Genomic DNA, 22,131 nt, shown 5'->3' with positions numbered 1-22,131 from the left:
TGATTCACAACATTGAATCCAACATACAACAATAATGCATGACAGATGTCACATATTCTCAAACAAATTTACAAAAACAAAAAAACCCCAGCAGAAATACGAAGAAAAGTAAGAAAAAATAACAATAAATATTTCTTCCTTTTTCTTACTGACAAATTCAAAATTCACAGAATTTAGTAAACAGTATTTGTAACCGAAGTGTGCCGTTTGTATTAAAAGAAGACGTCAGCACTCAACACGCGGCAGTATTTTAAATCGCTGACACGCCCAATAAAATTGCATTCACCGTCTCGGCCAATCAGAAGCGCCGAGGCAGGACCTCTCACATTCTCCTATTGGTCTGTTTAAAAATCGCCACAAATACAAGACTAGCCATTTAAATGCTCTCGCTCGAGTCACAAGGAGTTTGGATTGGAAGACGACTGAAGCATTTCTTTGATATCTACTTTTTACAGGTACAATATTTAAGACGTGACATAATTATTTTAATCTGAGTTGCTGTAAAAGATAAAAGGAATATTAGGTAGAAAACGTTTTAAGGGGCGTTTGATTACTGAACAATAACTTGATATTGTTGGTAAAACGCTATGTGCCTCTTTGTTTAATGTAACGTTATCTTCGCTTTGTAACACGTGCAAAACATCTGTCTTATGAGTTTTAACTACTCCTTTCGCAAGTTTATATAAACCGTGCTGTTTTCTGAATAGTAAACGAAGTAAACATGGGTACCAGTGAAAGCAAGATGTCTGTGGCATCCACACCAAAGGTAGACCCGAGCCAGTGGCCGAAAGCAGCGCGTGTAGCGAAGCTCTCAGACCCGCGTTCACCGTCCGGTGCTATCGACCGCACACCTATACAGGTAAGTTACAAGCATGCAGTTTACTTTTATCACAGTTTCTCATTAAAATGCTAAATTGTTTATTTGCTTGGCCTGACTGTGATGTGAATTTAGCAATTCCTTGTGATATTTCCTTATGAGCGGAGCGATAAACAATGGACACAATAATTCAAAATAATTGCTTGTATTTTCCTTTAGGTGGGTGTGGCTTACACTCCCCTTCCTGTGGTGGAGTCAGTTGGGCCTGGGTTTGTTGACCCCCGTTCACCCACGCCTGGCATTACTCGCACACCGATGAAGGGTAAGTTTTGTCCATTATGGGATCCCTGTTTCTGCATTCTTCATTCACAATATTTAAATCTGGTAAAAGGAGCTCGAGCAGACAGCTAATCAATACTAATTAGCTCAGCCCTTTAATGTTACAGTAGCTGCCCACTTCTGGAAGCTCTCTCTTTCTTCTTCTAAAGAGTTAAAGACCATGAATCAAACCAACCATATGTGAGCTGAATCACATTTTCCCCTCCAGGATTCATGCTGTTAAACATGCTTATTAAAAAATAAAATAAGGTGCTGATATAAGTTTAACAAATGCATACACTTTTGATTAACAACCTCATAACTCAGAGTAGATTTGTCTTAATAGGTTTGTAATTTATTGTTAAAGCTACACTGTGTACATTTTTTTTCCCGTTTTTTCTTAGCTAAAAACACTGTTCTTTCAAAAATATATGTGCTCATTAAGGTATATTTACTTCTTTCAGGTAGTAAAGTATTCTCGTAAGTTTATAATATGCCATTGAAAATACATACGGGTGAGGGGTTCGAATGCCGGTTGCCATTTTGCCCCTGAAAGTACATTAGCCAAAGAGGAACATACCCGTAAATTCAAGCTTCGACTTTCGCGTTTTAAGACTCAATGGCACCGTGTCGAATGTGAAGAGGGGGCTTGCCATGTTAATCTTGGACTAAATCGGCCACCGTAGGAGTTAAAACGAAATCAGAATTGAGAGGAACAGAAACTAATATTCACTGGATGGTCATATACCTTTATACCGCTAGATGGGGGAGAATATCACAGTGTAGCTTTAATAATTTTTCTATGGAGGAAATTAATATGGTTTTTAATTCCAGAACATGTTGCACTATAGTAAATGTGCCCTCAGCCCTCCCATTTTAAATTTGTGATTGAATAATGAGTTTGAAAGGGGTGGGAGTTTTGACTCTTTTATTATTTTAAATGTAATGTCAAAAAAGCATTTAGAAAATAAAAAGGGTGTTTTGAATCTCAAACTCCTTTGTCTCCTTTACAGTGAGCGTCACATCTCTTGCTCGGCGGCTGAGCACCTTCTTTCTCAATGATGTCAAGTCTGGTGGTGACTCTGTTTCTCCTCTTCCTCCGGTCTCCTTTACCAAACACCCCAGCCTGCCCAATGGGGCTCAGGAAAATGGTACATGCCCCAGAGAGCCCCTGCTCCCTCCGGTAAAAGCTCAGAACTCAGCGGCCCTCAGCGAGCGCACAGATGCTGTGTTCACCCCTGCACTGCCCTCTCCTTCACTGGGCTACGGCTCCATATGCGGCAGCCCGTTTGTGTTGATGGCAGATGCTCAGGTGGAGGTAGAGGTGGACACTGAGGCCTCGCTGGAAGAGGCAGAGGAGGCTCTGCTGCTTGGTTCTTCACCGTTAAGAAAAGAGCTCAGTTTGAGTCTTCTAGCGTGTCGTGAAGGTGTTTACTCCTCTTCTCTGGAGGAACGTCCTCTGACTCCTCTTCCCCCTGCTGAAGATCATTCTTCAGTCGCACCATCCACAGAGTCTGAAACAACCACGCCTGTTGCTGAAATTGTCATGATCCCGGAGGAAGCTGAGGTCCCATCCCAGACATCTGAAGAACAGGTTTGTTTTTGTCGTGTGACACTGAAGACTGGAGTAATAATGCCAAAAATGCAGCTTTGACATCACAGGACTTTTAAATTTAACTTTTAAATTTTGATACTAAATATTACAATATTTATGTTTTTGCTGTTTTAAAAAAATTAAAATAATGCAGCCCATATATATATATATATATATATATATATATATATATATATATATATATATATATATATATATATATATATATATATATATATATATATATATAATGCGCATGCATGTGTAAGATTTAATAAGTAAATGACAATAAAAATAGTTTTATTAATAAATGTTTATTTATAAAAAAAATTTTTTTTAACAAATTAAAAATATTTGCATACATATTTATTAATACAAATGTTTGTATTTTGTGTTTGTAGTATGTAAATATTTAGTTTATTTTAATAATTTTATTCTTGTAATTTACTTAAACTACGAGACCATTTTTTTGGGATTTCTGCCTGGATTTTGCCGACCCAAATTGAAAAGCCTCCCATACACACATACAGTGGTCTAAGTTTTAAATGCTGGTGTCATTGTACAGGAAACCCTTTAAAGTTACATAAAACACTGCTAAAGATCTTAAAATTGTAAGTATATGTTGTCTAAGCTGTAACCCCACCCCCAAAAAAAGTAGGTACTTTTTGATTTCGATTTTTTTTTTTTTTTTTTTTTTTTTTTTTTTTTTTTTTTACATATACAGTGATATGAATGCAATATTCCAGTGTCATTAAATTAATTTATTTATGCTGGAAACAGCCCAAACTGTCTGCAGGGTCCTAGAGCACACTTTTTACACAGAGTTACACACTTTCAAAAACACAGAGTTACACACTTTCAAAAATGAATTTATAAAAAAAAAGAAAAAATCAAAACGCGCCTAATTTTTTATGGGGTTATAACAGCTTAAACAACCTATACTTACATGTTTATCACTTTTAGCAGTGTTTTATGTAACTTTAAAGGGTTTCCTGTAAAATAACACCAATATTTCAAACTTAGACCACTGTATGTGTTTATGGGAGGCTTTTCAATTTGGGTCAGCAAAATCCAGGCGGGAATAGTTAAATTGGTTATTTTAAATATTTGTTAACAAAAATATTTATTATAAATAAACTAAAGTTTGATAAATATTTATTTTAATAAAAATGTAATTTAGGATTTTATTTTTGTAATTTAATTTTTAAATAAAAAATAATCATAAAGTGAATGCTATAATTTTTTTTAAAAAAAATTCTTGTTGCCAGCTTTAAAATGCCCTGCTTAATTATATTACAATTTCCCATTTATTGCAAATATATCAAATTGTTTTTAATGTATATTATTTTAATATTAAACAAATGAGAATAAAATGTTGTTTTTAAAGCTTTAACTTTTTTTCTAGATACTTTTTGTTTGTATTGGGACCAATGAGAATTTTAGGGCTGGCAGGAATCTGTCTCTGAACTACTTTATAGGGCTGTTTTGGCATCAGAAAAAATCTGCGACTAAATGATGTGTCTCCCCTCCATCAGGTCACAGCTGCACTTCCAGAGTTGTGCCATGGGCAGCTAGAGGTGACCAAACCTCTCTCACCTCAGCCGGCTGTTGCCTCCAGCAAATCCAGTCCAGTGACCAGCATCCAGGTTGAAACCGTCCAGTCTGGCATCCGTTCTCTGAAGTTTGATACTCGCAGCCCGAGTCAAGCCATTTTTAAGCCACAATGGTTGGGTGTGGGCTGTGGGACCTCTGGTGTCAGAGCAAGAGGGGTACAGGGACGTGGAAAAACCTCTTCACCACTCTCAACCAAAAACACGGCCACAAATGAGAATAACAACATGGTTGTGCGCACCAAACAAAGACAGAGAGGTGAGTGTGTCTGTTCACCTTGTGGTTATATGTCATTAGTCATTCTGCAAGTTTCTGATGCTGGTGGTAGATACCATTTCCTCCATCCACTTTGTTTTTTAACAAGGTTTTCTTTGTGAGACCCAAAGATGGGTATAACTGCAGTAAAAATAGTAATTTATTGAGCTACGAACCAATGTTTATTATTGAAGTAAACAAATGCCACTTTGTAATATCAAGCAGCATTAACTGATTTCATACCGCTGGAAAAACTGAAAGCAGATGACACTGGAAGTCCTCCCACATTGCAAATTGCAAATGGCTATGTTGCACTTGCATTAAAAGGTGGATAGTAGACTAACAAGAGGACAAATAAGGAGTTTTATGCACTTTTCTCTGATCATAAACTAGAAAATTGAGGTATATCCTTGTTTAATATTACAGAAAAAGTTCTGATTGGTGAGGGCAGATCGCCTCTGCAGATCCTGAGGGAGGCTAATTCACCCAGAGACCGCAACTCACAGGTAAAGACACTTCTTAGTCACTACTTGAACATCAGTGCTCCTTTCACTGTAGACATCCATGTTATGTATTCACTTTGATCTGTAATGGATATTCATGTTTCTCGTCAGATGAAGCTGAAAGTGTCCACCCCAGAAAAACAGAGATTCAGCCAGATAGACAGGAGAGCTCTGATTCTGTCACTCAACAAGGAGAACGAGTGAGACAAACTGGGCACGCGAGGCTAAACCCAGACAACACTATGTATATACTACAGTTTTAAGCCTAAAACTACATGATCATTCAGTTTTTTCCTCCTCTTTGCTTATTTGTGTGTGTGTGTGTTTGTAAATAAACACTGTTTTTTATGTAAATAAAATTTAACATTTGATTTTTAATTTTCTTTTTTTGAGCTTGTCTGAGGACATGAAACTATTCACAGAAATCTATGCTTCAATGTATTAGCAATGGCAGAGAGTTCACAAAGCAAATGATAGGGCTGCAATATAACACTAATACAGCCCTGCGGTTAGTGAAACCTTTTTCAATAGTTATTTTGAAAAACTTTTCAGCAGTGATCGACCGATATCGGATTCCTGACATTTTCCCCCCGATTTTTAAGCATTTTCCCATGATCGGGTATCAGGTTTGTAATATCGGATTCACCCATAAATGGCGCCATCTTGTGGACGTTTTAAGAATTGCATACAGCCGATACAAGTCAAGCGCGCCATTAAGGTCAGCTACTGAGGGGAGATGATGAGTAAACTCGGTGTTCAAAGGTAAAATAACCTGCATCCCTTAATTAATAAACTTTAACGTAACAGATATGCACAAATAAAATGTTATCAGATGGTGGTATGTAGTTTAAACTTGTAGACGGAGTCAGTCAGGTAATCTGTAATCTGTCACAACGGTCACAACAGGCATAACTTCACATTACTGAAATAAAACCGCCATGAATGAGAGCATGTTGGAAATAAAAGCGCCGAACTTATTTATCTCTGTTTCAGTCGCGTTCAACCGTTAACTCACCGGGTTGTTGCTCCAGCATATCGCGTTAGGTAGGCTATCACCGTATTTTAACCGATAAACAAGACCGACATGTTTATCTCTGGTGTACTTCATTTATGGGTCACACACACTCGGGAGGACGTTCGGGTCTAGATGACACGAAGGGCTTGAATAAGATAAAAAAAATTCGAGTAAAATCAATATATTTTTGTTCAATAATATATATATTTTTGTTGTTGTTTTGAGACAATTTTATGATTTACAATTAATATTTAATAATTAAAACCCATTTCTTCCCATTGAATATAATAGAAACTCAGTATTTTCATATTTTGGCCAGTTTCCCAATCATTTCCTATGTGGGAAATTCATTTTTGACCCAAAGGTCCTGAGTGGGACTATTTTTTTTACGACCGCTTAGACTTTATATTTTTGGGGTGTTCATATACCAAGTACCAATAAAGTCACCAAGTTTCGGACCATTCTGATAAAGCTACGATTAAAATATATATATATATATATATATATATATATATATATATATATATAAAACGCTTCGGGTCATTTTTGACTCCACCCTTTGGGGGATTAAGAAACGTTTCTTTTGTAAAAATCATGAAATAAATTTGTTCAATAATATTTTTTTCTCTTTTTTTTGGTGTTTTGAGAAAATTTTATGATTTATAATTAATATGCAATAATTATGACCCATTTTTTCCCCCATTGAATATAATAAATGTTTATATATATATATATATATATATATATATATATATATATATATATATATATATATATATATATATATATATATATATATATAAAGCAATTTTGCAAATGAGATTGGTGCCATCCGGTGATGAGCATTGAGTTCATCCATTAAGCATTTTTATCATGCAATAGCACATTTTTACCACTAGGGGATTTACAGCTCTGTAGAAAGGCTTGTGAATGTTAGTGATTTTTTTTCACATATTTGCCCTTTTTTTAGGTTGTTGATTTTAATATATAATAACAGATTCTCAAAGACTATTTTTTTTCAAGTTTTTTGCTTGTTTGTTTAGCTTTTGTTTTCATAAACAGATGCTGCAATAGGCCTGGAGGTTACTAGGGAAGAATTCCATGCTTAAATCTTTAAAATTAGCTTTTGGAATAACACACATTCATTCGTGTGTGCATGTGTTTGTGTGTGTGTGAGTTTTTTTTGTCTGTTTTCCACTCTTGATGTTTTAGAGAGTCAACCCTTCACTGCGGAGTCCTTTTTTTCTGCATCCTGGCTGATTTGTAGATTATATGCACAAAAAAACTCTATTTTCATTTCCTCAAGGTCCTGAGTGTGACATTTTTTTTTTCCTGTCTCCAGTTTTTTTGGGGGGGTGTTTGGGGGGTGCAATTTTTATACCATACGAGATTGACTCTGTAAGAAAAATAAACAAACCCGCGAATACATCATAGCTATTAAAATGTTTGCATATTCCAGAGAATATTCACTCTTTAGTCTATTGAACACATACGACTTTTAAAACTGTAGTTTAAAATGAATGCTTATATTTATGCTTACAGTTATGGGGAGTTAATAGACTTAACTTTCATTTATTTATGTTCTCCATTTGAAAACATTAGACTTTGGTGAAACAGCATTAATGTTATAAAGACTTTGCACTGTATTTAAATAAAAAAGCACTGTTTCAGACTATTTATTGATGTAAAGTAAACGTCTTTTGTTCTGTAAGGGAGTGAAATTGCAAAAATTACAGTGTTTAAAAAAACTCAGTTCAGTGCTGCTATTGTAAAAAACAGAAATAACACAATAAATGAATATTGGTTCTATATCGGTTATTGGCACATAAACATGCAAATAATCGGTATCGGTTATAAAAAAAAAAAAAAAATTGGTCGATCAATACTTTCAGCACAATTTGGTCACAGGTCTGTTCAGGTCTGTATCACAGGTCCACCTCCATTTTAAAGGTGCCATAGAATGCATTGATAGTGTTTTAAATTGTTCTCTGATATCTACATACTAAGATATGTGGCTAAATAAGGGCAAGAATACTCCAGATACGATTTTATATGGTTATTTACATCCCTAGAATGAAATAGACCGTTATTACCTTATTTGGGTATGGAGGACCAACCCTGCACAAATGAAAAATAAATAAATGAATGAATGAATAAGTAAATAAATGAATAAATAAATAAATATACACATATGTAAAATAATAAAAACATAAATAGATAAATAAATGTGATAATAGGAAAATAAAAAATTAAAAAACAACTTGATAAAATAAATATGAATAATTTTTAATCAAAAACAATTTTGTATTATTTTTCCCTTAATTTATTATTTTCTGCTTTTATAAAAAATGTATCTCTTTAACTTTTATTTATTTGTTAATTAAATTTAACATTTATTTTTATATTTATGCGTTCATTAATTTTTTACATTTATTTTTCCCACATGTATTTATTTTTACATTCATTCATCGATTGATTCATTTCTTTTTCGGTGTGCAACATGTAAATGAGGAGGGCGGTCCTTGTGTAGCTTCAGCACATCATTGGTTGAGAGCTCATGTGGGAAAAATAAATGTAAAAAATAAATGAACGCATAAATATAAAAATAAATGTTAAATTTAATCAACAAATAAATAAAAGTTAAAGAGATATATTTTTATAAAAGCAGAAAATAATAAATTAAGGGAAAGATAATACAAAATTGTATTTGATTAAAAATTAATCATATTTATTTTATCAAGCCGTTTATTCTGTTATTTATTTTCCTATTATCACATTTATTTATCTACTTATGTTTTTATTAATTTACATATGTGTACATTTATTTATTTATTTATTCATTTATTTACTTATTCATTCATTTATTTATTTTTAATTTGTGCAGGGTTGGTCCTCCATATTTGGGAGGGTCATGAATAATAATGTTAATCTCTGTTCTGATTGACTCACACAAGTGCAGTTATTCAGCAAACAGCACAAGCGGCTCGTGAGTCGTGACACAACACAGAGCGACTAAATGACACTTTAAGCAGAAAATCTCAAATGGAGATTGCTGAAATGTAACTTACTTGTCTATTGGTGTTTTCAGAGCACGTGAGAGTGTGGACATGGTTTCCAAATGTTAAATTGTGAGTAAAACTCTAGATAGAATAAGTGTTCTTCTTTATTTTTTTTATTTTTTTTTCTGGCAACTGCATAGTGCATACATGAATGTTCCTAGCCCCCAACAAAACCAGAGTGATTTTTGGTCAAGTTTTTAAATTGACAAAAAATACATTAAAAACAATAATACTTTTAAATTATAATTTAAAGCTATCACTGTGTGATATTTCCCCCATCTAGCGGTGAAAAGGTATATGACCATCCAGAGAATATTAGTTTATGTTCCTCTCCATTCTGATTTTGTTTGAACTCCTACGGTGGCCGATTTAGTCCAAGATTAACACGGCAATCCCCCTCTTCACATTCGACACGGTGCCATCGAGTCTTAAAACGCGAAAGGCGAAGCTTGAATTTACGGGTATGTACTTTTTTGGCTAATGTACTTTCAAGATGGAGGGGCAACATGGCGACCAGCATTCGAACCCCTCACCCGTATGTATTTTCAATGGCATATTATAAACTTACGAGAATAATTTATTACTTGAAAGAAGTAAATATACATTAATGAGCACATATATTTTTGAAAGAACTAAGTGTTTTTATCTAAGAAAAAACTAAAAAAGTTACACAGTGTAGAATGTTAGAATGTACTAGAATGTTTTTATTGCTTGATTGTTTAAATAAACGCATTTCAATCCACATATTTGACATTATTACAGCACCTCTCTCTCCAGTCTGACCCGAACACGCTGATTTCAATTAAACCCCACACTACGAAATGTGCTGGGATATAGTTAGCTGGCCCAGTCTGTTGTGATTGGCTCCACTTAGCGCATGTTATACTTGCGCGTGTTCGGGAAATGTCCCGCTCTTCCATACAGTTGTTTTCTAGTGTTACGGGTGCTGTTGATTTCATACCAAATCAAGCACAATTCAAACCCTGAAAATATTAACAAAGAGGATTGTCAAGAACGGATTTCATGCACAGATTTCCTAGGACGTTTCAGAGTGAGATTTTATTTTTTGTTGTCATTTCTTTATACATAGGCTACAATGTTATCCACCATTTTTATCCTGATATTTAGGAAAACTAAGGTAAATTAATACAAACGGTAATCGATCACAAAACCATGCTCAATCTTCATAAGAAGCGGTGAGTCGTCTAGCTGTTCTCCATAACATTTGCAGCACAGATAAACAGTGTTTAAAATAAATTTCGTCAGTCAGCCTGGGAAGTCTTAGCCTAGAAATCTAGACACACCTAGCGGCAGCAGATCTAATCTGCCGCAAGTATCTTCTAGCAACTTTCAATACACTTCTGAGCTGTAAAAACCAAACTCTGGTCGGGTCAATTGCATCGTTTATAGAGAGTCGTTGGGCGGGGCTTAACATAATGACGGCCGAGTTGCGTTTGCGTGCTTCTAGTAAACACAGAAACTGGCGAACGGCGGTCTTTCGAATCAGCTTTGACCGCGACTCTGGAAGACTTGGAGTTAAGCTTTTCTCTGAGAAAAGAACAAAGAACGGCACTGAAGTCATTCTTAAAAAGGGAAGATGTGTTCTGAGTTTTGCCGAATGGATACGGCGAAAGTTTAATCTGTCAACAAGCTCTGCTTCACCTTCGTTGCTCTGGTTGGTTGTAGCACTATCCAATCGCGTGCAGGGGGAGTTTGAAAGGCAACCGTTTATCCCGCCCCTCAGATTGAGCCCTGTCAATGGTGAGTTTCCAGACCAAACATCTTGATGTGGAACATTATAAATGTTTAATGTCACTTTTGATCATTTAGTGTGTAATATACACAGTTTTTGTTTTCAATGCCATCAGATATAAGATAAAATTGTATTAGAAAATGAGTCAAGTTTGTCAGTAGTTTTTATTTTATTGGCCCGAATAAGCAGAAAAACAACATGACACTATCAGTGCGCTATCAAAAAAAGAAAAGAAAAAAAGAACACAACTTAAAAGAAGTTTCAATCAGACTCTCACTAAAACTCATTTAATCTATCTATAGTTTGTAAACCACATTTTTATAAAAGTGAAAATGTCATTCTGTGTAGACCTAAATTATTCACGTTCTTGCGTTACTATTTTGGCAACCTCTGTCATATAGGTTTGATAGCACAGGATGCATTTAGATATCAGTAAGCTTGATTCAACTAATGTTGAAAGACTTATTTCATATGTTATATTGATAATATGCTGTAACACGCCCTTGTGTTAATGACCCTATCCAAAAATTACCTCACAAATCACCAAATAGGTCATGGCTTGATAAATGCCCACTTTTGCAGTTAGCAGTCCCTGAAAAGTTTTCTGTTATTGCATGGTTTCTTTGACAAGACTATTCTACAGATCAAGCCCATCTCTAAATGAGGTTTTCTTATTCACAATCTTTCTCGCTGTGACGGCACATCAAACACATCTCTTTCCCTCCCTACTTGTACAACTATATCCCATAGTCCTGTTTCAATTGTCCCCTTTACATTTTACCCTGTCGTTGACATATTCGGATTTTGCCTCTCTTTGAGACGGTGTTTTAGTTCCAGATCTTCAGAAAGCTATCCCATGATCCTGTGCAGCAAGCCATCCCATCAGGTGTCACGCCGATACAGCTCACTCTGTTGTCATGACCAGACAACACTCCTGTAAAAGACAGACGCTATTTTGTTACAGATATTTTTGATTTTGACATCTGATGTTTTTTTCGCTCTCCTGAAGTTCACATCCATCTGTGTATCTCTTTCCAGTGACTCACCCACTCTCTCCGCTTTAAGCGAGTCCCAGATGTTGCAGTTGAAATCGTCGTACCCAGCGAGGATGAGTCTCCCGGAGAGAGAGGGAGCGAGGGAAGTCACTCCGCACATGATGCTGGGGTCCTGGTACGTGATGAGCTCCTGGTCTGAACGCAGGTCGTACAGTTTGCAGGATGCGTCGTCTGAACCTGTGATCACTGCATTGCCATTGGGGAAAAACTGAAAAGTGACACAGAGAGAAAAATGTAGCTATAATATATTGCAAATCTCTCTGCCACTATGCTAGCGGGTGCTATGTGGTTGCTGTAAGTCGTTTTGATAGGTTTTTAGTGTGTTGCTATTCATTTACTATGTTTCTAAGTTCTGGGTGGTTGCTTCTTGATCCAGGTCAAAAGAGCCCAACCCGATGGCTGCATCCGAAATCGTGACGAAAGTAGTATGTCCAAATTTACATTACTCATAAAAGAGTACGCAAAAGTACCCGGATGACCTACTTTTTCTGGCGAGATTCTGAATTGTGAATATGATGGACACTTTACTGTCCCATTAGGCCACGGGAGAGGATTTGTGAATGGCGATGACGGGACAGCAATTGTAGGTCACATGTTAAGGTAGACTGGGTAAACCCAGCCTGATCTGATCACTTTTGCAGGAACCAATCACAGCCTGGCTTATCCACCTGGAACGCTATTGGCGGGTTTAAAGCAGCACTAGGTAACTTTTGCTCTTGGGGTCCCCCTACAGTTGGGAAAAAATACTGTCCTCTACTACTGTCGTAAACTCTGTCATCCTACATCAGGGGATGTATGGAGCCAGAATGGTGACTTTAAAATTTGGCATCACAAATTAAAATTGTCATTGAAAACAAAAGCAGAACTGAAAAAGGAAACATTGGCATTGAAACATTTGCATTGAAAACAGTTGTATTGGCATTGAAACAAGTATTGGCACTGAAAAAATAAAATTATTAAAATATTACAATCGTATTCTTTTATTGAATTGGGATTTATTTGTATTTTTCAATGACAATCTTCAGATTTTTTCTTCATGTCACTCTTTTTCAGTGACAGTTTTTTTTTACAATGTCAGTTTTTTTTCAATGTCACTGATTTTCAGTTTCAACTTTCTGTCACTGTTTTGGCGTGGAGAGGGGCGGGGTCTGAGGGGAGGGGTAAGTAGAGCGTAGTTTGCATATCATTTGCATATACTGAAGCCGTCACCAGCTCTGAAGCTGCATGACTAATGTCCAGTTTACCGGGAACTTCCAAGCCGCAAGTTTAAGTCTTTTTTTTATATTTTTTATCTGCCATTTATATGTTTTCTCGTGCAACCTGGCCGGCTTGGTTAACTTTTAACGGCCTTTATGCTGTTTTGTTTTTTCCGACGTCGACTGGAACATGTAAATTAGCCTACTAACATTAGCCGTGTTGGTTAACTTAACTGTGGTTAATGCGGCTGTGTAAGTTACACTACTGACATCCCCAACCACACACACACACACCGGAGACAGACGTTACTCCTAGGGCCGCGAGTGTGCTTTTATCTGTATTTAATTTAGTTGTGCTGCTGCACAAGACCTCATAAACGTGCTAACGCAAAACGTTCAGCAGTATCACACCAGCACAGCAGAATCCAGTGCCGTCACATGAGCACCATTAAATACAGATAGAAGCACATTCGCGGCCCTAGGAGTTACTGTGTAACGCTGCGTTTAAGCCGACCTAGCGGCTCTCCTGTGTGTGTGTGTGTGTGTGTGTGTGTGTGTGTGTGTGTGTGTGTGGTTGGGGATGTCAGTAGTGTTACACAGCCGGCGCCCTGCTGATTATCATGTGTTAACGTCACAGGCTATGTTACTGTTAGCCACTGTTGTGATGTACTCGTCAGACACCTAACGTTAATTATTTTTTTAAGCAAACCGGCCAGGTTGCACGTGAATAAACATGTAAATGGCAGATAAAAAAAACAGACTTGCGGCTTGGAAGTTCCCGGTAAATTGGACATTAGTCATGCGGCTTTAGAGCTGGTGACGGCTTCAGTATACCTATATGCAATGATATGCAAACTACGCTCTACTTACCCCTCCCCTCAGACCCCGCCCCTCTCCACGCCAAAACAGTGACAGAAAGTTGAAACTGAAAATCAGTGACATTGAAAAAAAACTGACATTGTAAAAAAAAACTGTCACTGAAAAAGAGTGACATGAAGAAAAAATCTGAAGATTGTCATTGAAAAATACAAATAAATCCCAATTCAATAAAAGAATACGATTGTAATATTTTAATAATTTTATTTTTTCAGTGCCAATACTTGTTTCAATGCCAATACAACTGTTTTCAATGCAAATGTTTCAATGCCAATGTTTCCTTTTTCAGTTCTGCTTTTGTTTTCAATGACAATTTTAATTTGTGATGCCAAATTTTAAAGTCACCATTCTGGCTCCATAGGGATGCGCGCGTGCATTTGTTGACATGACAACCATGATAGACCCAAACTAGTGATGAGCGGGCCGTCTCATAACCTGCGGACCCCGTATGTCTATTTAATGGTCGCCTGTGCGGGACGGGTTGTAAAAATATATACAGTGGTGTGGGGCGGGCCAAATAATTTCATAAAAGCGGGACCCGCTGGTTGGAAAAAAAGCCGTCCCGTGCATCACTAACAGTTACCTTGAACACTGTTCACATGCGTCGCGTGTGAATTGTCTTCATCCGAGGTACAGTGGCATATGTTTCAGCATGTCATATGAATATAATTTCATGGGGGTTTTTTTTCAAACGCGTTTACAAGCCAGCGTCATTATAGTAGCCTATTGGTTACCGTTTTACAGAATCTATGATACTTCAAATGAATGTTTGAGTGGTAGGTAATAACCATAGCAAGCATGACAGCCAAGTCAGCATCGGTCGGGCACGCCTCCTTCAGCTTACGCCAACGAGCAAACGCTGGCCCAATTTTGATCCTCGTCCTGCCTTTAATCCGATCACTTTTTCGTTTCCTCTTATTGCTTTCCTCCAACAAAACCTTTGCTTTTTTATTTTTCTGTGCTGCTTCGGACATGACTATAACATCCGACAAACAAACGATGGGTGGGCTCGCACGTCTGAAAGTAAGGAAGTGGGGGTGGTGGTGGAAGTAATGTATATGCCGTAAAGCAGTCAAATTTTTATTTTTGTTCTTGGGTTACTACCCGAAGTTTAAAAGTATGATTAAAAACGATACAGACCCCGTCAGGGTATGGCAGGTGTGTCATTCAACCTATTGTAAGTCGATGTATCATCACATGAATCTTGAAAATATATTATGAAGGTTGAAAAGTTACCTAGTGCTGCTTTAACACGATGACAGATAGAGAAGCGATGGGTCGTTATGGTCTGATTGGTTGAAGGACCAACCAATTGCATACAGAATCATCCAAATAATGCTCGTTGATCACGCCTCTTGTGCAATAGAAAATACAGAGCAGATTCCCTAGCCTAGAAATCTAGACGCACCCAAGCGGCAGCAAATCTAATCTGCCCGCGAGTGTCGTCTAGCAACTCTCAATACCCTTCTGAGCTGTAATCGCCAAACTCTTGCTGGGCCAATCACATCGTGTATAGAGTTGGTGGGCGGGGCCATAACGACGACAGCCGAGTTGCGTTTGCGTGCTTCTAGTAAACACAGAAACTGGCGAACGGCGGTCTTTCAAATCAGCTCTGACCGCGACTCTGGAAGACTTGGAGTTAAGCTTTTCTCTGAGAAAAGAACAAAGAACGGCACTGAAGTCATTCTTAAAAAGGGAAGATGTTTTCGGAGTTTTGCTGACCGGATACGGCGAATGTTAATCTATCAACAAGCTCTGTTTAACCTTCGTTGCTCTGATTGGTTGTAGCGCTATCCTATCGAGGACAGAGGGAGTTTGAAAGACAACCGTTTATCCCGCCCCTCGGATTGAGCCCTGTCAATGGTGAGTTTCCAGACCAAACATCTTGATGTGGGTCTGGCTTGTCAGGCTACAGATTCCCCAGACCAATGTTGAATTTTAAATTGAGCTTGATCTGGTGATGAGCCAGAAAAATGTTAAGGGTGACATAGCGAATATAGTATGTCCAGATTACATTCATACTACACCAAGCGGCAACCTCCCGCGATCTCTCTTGAAGCCAATACGGAAGTAATGTAAACTGCAATTCCTCGACTGGCCACTAGAGACAGGCTCCAGAAGGGAGCAGAATCTCATTGAGCCCCATGTTAAAATTCTCAACTTTAAAGCAGAAAAAAACATGTTTACAGCCTGGTACAAATTGTGGTTTTGGCTTATAAGGCTAATTTTGATCTTCATGACAACTGTGAGGGGGGTGAATTTTTTTATAACTCATTCGTTTACGTTATATAAAGCCTTAAAGTTCTGCATAATTATGGGCGTGGTTACAAGTGGATAGCCATTTATCTGCCGTCTACAGTCATTGCGTCGCCTCAGCTCCGCGCACATCCCGCCTTTTTGCCCATTTTCTGTTATGCGAGAGTGACAAGCGATGACTCGCTCGCAAGATGGCAACGGCCAGCTCGCCCCTACTTTAAGCTTCAGAAAGGCTTATCGGAATCCTATGGGTGACGTCACGGACACTACGTCCATATTTTTTTACAGTCTATGTACTACTGTACATAACAAAATTACAAAAAATTGAATAGATTCTTAAAAATAAAATCTAATATAAAATTTTAATAAATACTATAATATTATATAAATAATACTAAATTATCATTTTTATTATTTGTATACATTTTTCTAGATTCCGAACTCTATATATTTTAGCAGTAGAAATTTGACTTATCCAGTAAATGATGAACTGGGGCCTTTGCATTTGTTGTCAACAATGTGGAGCCTTGGAGTTCTTACCCCAATGGCATTGATATCACTCTCATGGCCTCCAAAGGTCTGTCTGCACTGGCCGTCACGGATGTCCCACAGTTTGGCTGTGTAGTCACAAGCTCCTGAGATGAAAGTGTTGAAGTCAGGGGCCACACCCAGAGACATACAGTCTCCCAGATGGCCAGCGAAGACGGTCTTCTCCGTTCCTGTCTCAATGTCCCAAAGAAGACTGGGAAAATGTCAGAGGTAATGTTATTTAAGAAAGTAAAATGTGCTGGTCTGAATACAAAATTTGCTCTTTTAGTGTATAGCTCTTAGAAGTATATAGAAGTGAATGTACCAGGTACAGTCTCCAGAGCTGGTGATGATCTCAGTGTCACTCAGGAAGCGGCAGCAGGACAGGTAACCTGATCGACACAAAACCCAAGACAGAGATTCGAACAATATTAATAGTCTCAGCTGGCTGAATGTGCATTGTAAACTGGTTCTTATATCGATCTGCATGAGAAGTATTTTCTCACCTGTGTGTGCTGCGAGCTCACGCATGACCTTCACGTTACCATCTTTGCCCTTCAGGTTATAGATGGAGCACATGTTGTCCAGTCCTCCACATGCCACCATGTTTCCTGAAGGTGCGTACGCACATGTCATCACCCATGAGGACTTCAGGGGGATTGCATGCACCTAGACCACAGTCAGAGAAAATAGTTTGTTAATATTTCAAAGATTATGGCTCATTGGCAAATGGTAATATGTACATTGGGCCTCATCCATTAAAGACTAACTTTCAATCATAATTAAATGTATTTTCACATTTAACTCATTGGTTAAGCCCCATTGTTAACGTGGTGTTAAAATTACAAACAAACTAATTGGTTAATGAGCTAGTTCATTTTTTTTTGTCATTATTTGCATTGACTTCCATTGTATTTTTTTGTTCATATCATGAAAGTCAATGGAAAACGATACTTTGGTTACCAACAGTCTACAAACTATCTTCTTTTATGTTCCACAGTACAAGTCGTAAAGGTTTGGAATGATGTAAATATGTAAATATGATGTAAGTAAATATTTGCATAATTTACCTTTTTGGAGGGACAATCCCTATTTAATTTTGTTATATATTATGGTAATAGTGTTATCAATTAGTCTAAAAGACACAAGACGGTGTGAAAATGTTTTCCGTACCAGCTGACATTTGAAAATACGAACACTTTCATGAATCTGATTTTTTTTTCTTTTTTTTTCAGAATGGTTTTGTGAACAATTTACACAAACATGCTTCACAAACTAGGTCTAATATTTCACAATGGCAACTTTCTCTCATACAAGACTTTATTTCTCCTCATTGCGATGATTGTTATCACTCGTAATTGCATGATTATGTATGTTTCCTTATCAACTGAGATTTAAAGTCAAAATTAAAAGATATAAGTTATGACAAATAGACTCAATTGTGAGACATAAAGTTGCAATAGAACTAAATGAAATCAGAATGACCTTGGTTTATTATAAATATGTGGCATAAAGCAGCTTCCATGTTTTCCAAAACAGCTGAAGGCATCTCAGCCCTGCTTTCGTGCTTCATGTCATTTTAAGTGCGTCTCCTCCCTCATGCACACAAATGTGACCACTGGCAGATACTGATTTTCTTAATAACCTTTGCCAGAAAGGATTTGCATGCAAATGTACGTGACAGCAGCTCCAAGTTAAAGCAACAGATTTTGTAATTTATTACATCTGTAACAATTAGTAATGAGACACTCAATGATTTTTAGCTTGTTTTGTAGTTAAGGTCTAGTATCAGACTGAGGAAAGTTTAACACTGAAAAGCTTTTCAGTACCTTATTGGTGGAGTAGCTGTCCCATACAATCAGTTTCCCGTCCTGAGACGCACTGACACACAGTCTGAGAGAGACAAAAACACACATCAGGTTAGAAAATATGTTAGAGGACCACAACAGTGTTATTTTAGTAATATATATATATATATATATATATATATATATATATATATATATATATATATATATATATATATATGTGTGTGTGTGTGTGTGTGTGTGTGTGTGTGTTCAGTTTTTAGTAATTGTATGTACTTTGTCATTACTATTTAGCATTACTTATTTATTTATAATTTTAGTGCTTCAACTTTAGCTTATTTCATTTTGTTAGTTACCTAATTATTTAAGTTTGAGTTTTTCATCTAATTATTAGATTTAATTTTAAATATCGAACACCACAGCTAGTAAAGAATGTCATTTATAAAATGTATTATCATTAAGATTACAGTTTTGATTATAAAAGGGAACACTTACGACTTATTATATTTTACTATAAGCATACTTGTTCATACTTATGACCAGAACAAAATGCATAAATGTACATTTATGAGAACAAATATATATATATATATATATAAAAAAGCATTAATTCAGTGTTTATCTCAAGAGAATTTACTAAAAATATGGCTTACACTTTATTTTAAGGTGTCATTGTTTCAGTGTAATTATATATTTAAGTACTGAGTAATACAAATTAACTACAGTACTTATACTTAGAGTTAGGGTTTGGATTAGGGTTATTTATTTGTAATTATGCATATAATTTATCATTATTTCACTTTGCCTAAATAAAGCGCGAGTCTATTAAAATAACATCAGTATCATGTAAATGTGTGCATATGGATGTGCTTGTAGACTAGTACATGTGGTACAGCATGTGTTGCTTTTATTTGCATATAATCTAGATGGAAGCCTTATTGTGTTTACTTTGAGTCTGTCCCCCAGTGCATGGCATAGATTTTTGCCAGATGTCCTCTCAATGTCTTCCTGGTCTTTAGCTGGACGCGTCCCACAACAGCTGTCCCTGCCACATGATCCTGCAGCGTGAGGTCCTGCACTGCTTTACGGGCCGCCTATAGAGCGTAAAACATACAGATATTACAGCTGATCTATAACTGAGAATGAGCCTGTGATATTCTGTAAAGTTACGTAAATGTTTGTGAAGTATCAAAACTATTGACACTAACAGTGATTTCATCCTTCAGGCTCTCTGCCTCCTTTCGCAGTTGTTCCATTTCACCCATGGCAACGGTTGTCAGGCACGGTCACCCAAAGATACAGACAGGAAGTGAGGTCGGTAGATCCAAGAGAACGCTGGGCAAATCTCCTAAATGTGAATATACATTTAATTGTTACAGTAATCATGACAGCACAATTTGTTTTACTGCTTGTGAGAAGTGATTGTTGTTGTTGCTTTCTCTGTGATATATATTCAGCTTCTCCTTCAATAGCTATTTGCAATTCAAACTCCCTTCGACCTGGTTTGCAAATCCTCACAAATAAGGATGCATGCAAAATTTCACTTGTACCATTACCACAAACATGCAAGTGTATAATGAGTCAGAGTCAAGCATACTGACGTACAAGAAACTGCTTTATTAAAGTTATTTATTTCTGCTTTATTTTAGTTAAAACATTATATACAGTTTATCCACACCACATTCATTTTTGGGTCCAAATGCTCCATTGTTCCACCTTAACAGTGTAACAATGATAATATTTTGTAATATTGATCCCTCACAAACAATTAAAAGCAACAATAGATATTTTTAGCTGAAAATCTGAGATTCATGTTATAGATTATTGATGAGGTTAAACTCTCTCAGTATTGTCATATATTATTATTTTGGATGGTTAACCCCAGTTTGCTTTTATAATTAGTGTGCTGTAAGGCATATAAAAAAAACTTTTTTTGCAAATCATAAAGCATACCTCTGAATATAGTTTGAATATCTTGTCTTACCTTACAAAGGAAGATTAATGTAAACTATTTCCTTGTGTTGAATTCTTTTTTTGAGTCTTTGTGTATCTCCCGAGCTCTCATGACCAAATGACTTTTGCCTAAAATTTGTTTGAGAGGAGAAAGCGAGAAAACAAAGGGTGTGGATGGGAGAGAGGTGGGCCGGTGGGAGGGAGCTGTCCTGTAAAGGACATCAGTAAAGAGTTCCTGTTCTGGAACTCAAGGTAAATGTCATAACTGGAATTTTTGTTTTTGACATCAGTGTGAATTAAATGGCTAGGTGATGTTATTACCAACAAGACTGTGAGCAGCAAACGCCATAACCAGAAAGAGATAATGAGAGAGAGAGACAGGCAGGAGAGAGTGAGTTTAAATCCACACTGCTGAGATTTTAAGGGAGGCCTTTTGAATCAAATCTGCTCTCATCCGATTATTGACTGCTCTTTGCATCTGGATAAGAGCTGCAGCGGAGATGGGGAGGGGGATAGATGGATAGAAACCCAGAGAGAGAGAGAAAGCTAGAAATGGGTGTGAAAGTGTGGCCTAGCCATCATTTGAATTTTATGCTTACTTTGTTGAAATAACAGTCTTCCATAATATTATTCAGTAATATCCTAACTTTTTATGGTTAAAGTCCTTTAACTATTTATACAGTACATATGATTTATATTTCTAGCGGATCATTTACATTCAGTATACTATGATTAACTTCTAGTGCATTGGGCCTAAACATTCTTTGTAATGTAGATAGATTATTTATTATTATTTTTAAACCAATATACTTTTTATTGATTAGCTTCTGATACTAAAAAACAAAAAACAACAACAACAAAAACACTTATCCTGCCCAAAAAAGAAAAAGAAACGCATGATAGAAAGCCTGTATTTGTGTGGATTTAAAGCATACAACTCATTGAGGTAAAGTGTAATTCATCATCATAATCTTAACTTTGCATATTCATAAATTAAAACTAGAGCAGCAGCAAACAAACCAAAATATAGAAGTGAATAAGTGACAACTCCCATCACTTACCTGTTCCTCTTGGATGTTTCTCCGCTCTGTTTGTGTTTCTTATTCCTGTCCAATTCTCTATCCACTTGCCTTTTCTCGGGACAATGTTCATTCAGGTTTTCTGCTTTACGCACCTTCTGATCCCTCTCTCTCTCTCTCTTTCTCTCTCTCTCTCTTTATCTCTCTCTCTCTTGCTGTGTAAACGCTGCAATGCTTTGTGATGGCTAGATGAGGATTGGAGGGGATGAAGTGAGATCAGGGCTGAAAGGATAAAGCCTTGGATGGAGAGAGCGAGAGGGAGGGAAATCTGTTAGGAGAGGAGAGAACAGAGAGCAAAAGACAAGAGAAATAAATAGTGGAGAGAATCAGGTCATAGGGTCACATGACAAAAAAGCAGGTGTGTGAAGGCCCAGGTAAGGGAGCTGATAGGATGGATTTGACTTTTTTCTTTCTTTCTTTTTTCTCTCCAGAGGATGCATATCTATCCATTTTCC

At 36.8% G+C, this 22,131-nt stretch overlaps 2 protein-coding genes across 3 annotated transcripts; one reads left to right on the top strand and one right to left on the bottom strand.

Annotated features, from left to right (window-relative positions):
- The first annotated feature begins 315 nt into the window (after positions 1 to 315).
- On the top strand, positions 316 to 5,469 carry cdca3 (cell division cycle associated 3). The gene is made up of 7 exons (XM_067448928.1): positions 316 to 455; positions 708 to 859; positions 1,037 to 1,139; positions 2,149 to 2,729; positions 4,265 to 4,598; positions 5,022 to 5,101; positions 5,210 to 5,469. The coding sequence occupies exons 2-7, from the start codon at positions 722 to 724 to the stop codon at positions 5,300 to 5,302; spliced, it is 1,329 nt and encodes a 442-aa protein (XP_067305029.1). The 5' UTR covers positions 316 to 455; positions 708 to 721; the 3' UTR covers positions 5,303 to 5,469.
- A 5,710-nt stretch (positions 5,470 to 11,179) lies between these two features.
- Positions 11,180 to 21,735, bottom strand: gnb3a (guanine nucleotide binding protein (G protein), beta polypeptide 3a). Of its 2 annotated transcripts, none has more exons than XM_067448941.1 (9): positions 21,659 to 21,735; positions 19,853 to 19,992; positions 19,593 to 19,738; positions 18,666 to 18,729; positions 17,343 to 17,505; positions 17,162 to 17,228; positions 16,849 to 17,050; positions 11,972 to 12,188; positions 11,180 to 11,859 (listed from the first exon to the last, which is right to left on the bottom strand). In XM_067448941.1, exons 2-9 carry the CDS (start codon positions 19,907 to 19,909, stop codon positions 11,753 to 11,755), a joined length of 1,023 nt encoding a protein of 340 aa, XP_067305042.1. In that variant the 5' UTR covers positions 19,910 to 19,992; positions 21,659 to 21,735; the 3' UTR covers positions 11,180 to 11,752. The 2 variants fall into 2 exon arrangements, with proteins under 2 accessions (XP_067305042.1, XP_067305041.1); XM_067448940.1 differs by lacking the exon at positions 21,659 to 21,735 and adding an exon at positions 20,629 to 20,702.
- Between the last annotated feature and the right edge of the window lie 396 nt (positions 21,736 to 22,131).

Source organism: Pseudorasbora parva, chromosome 7, assembly GCF_024679245.1.
Source record: "Pseudorasbora parva isolate DD20220531a chromosome 7, ASM2467924v1, whole genome shotgun sequence".
NCBI lineage: Eukaryota > Metazoa > Chordata > Actinopteri > Cypriniformes > Gobionidae > Pseudorasbora > Pseudorasbora parva.
This window is presented reverse-complemented; position numbering and strand designations above follow the sequence as displayed.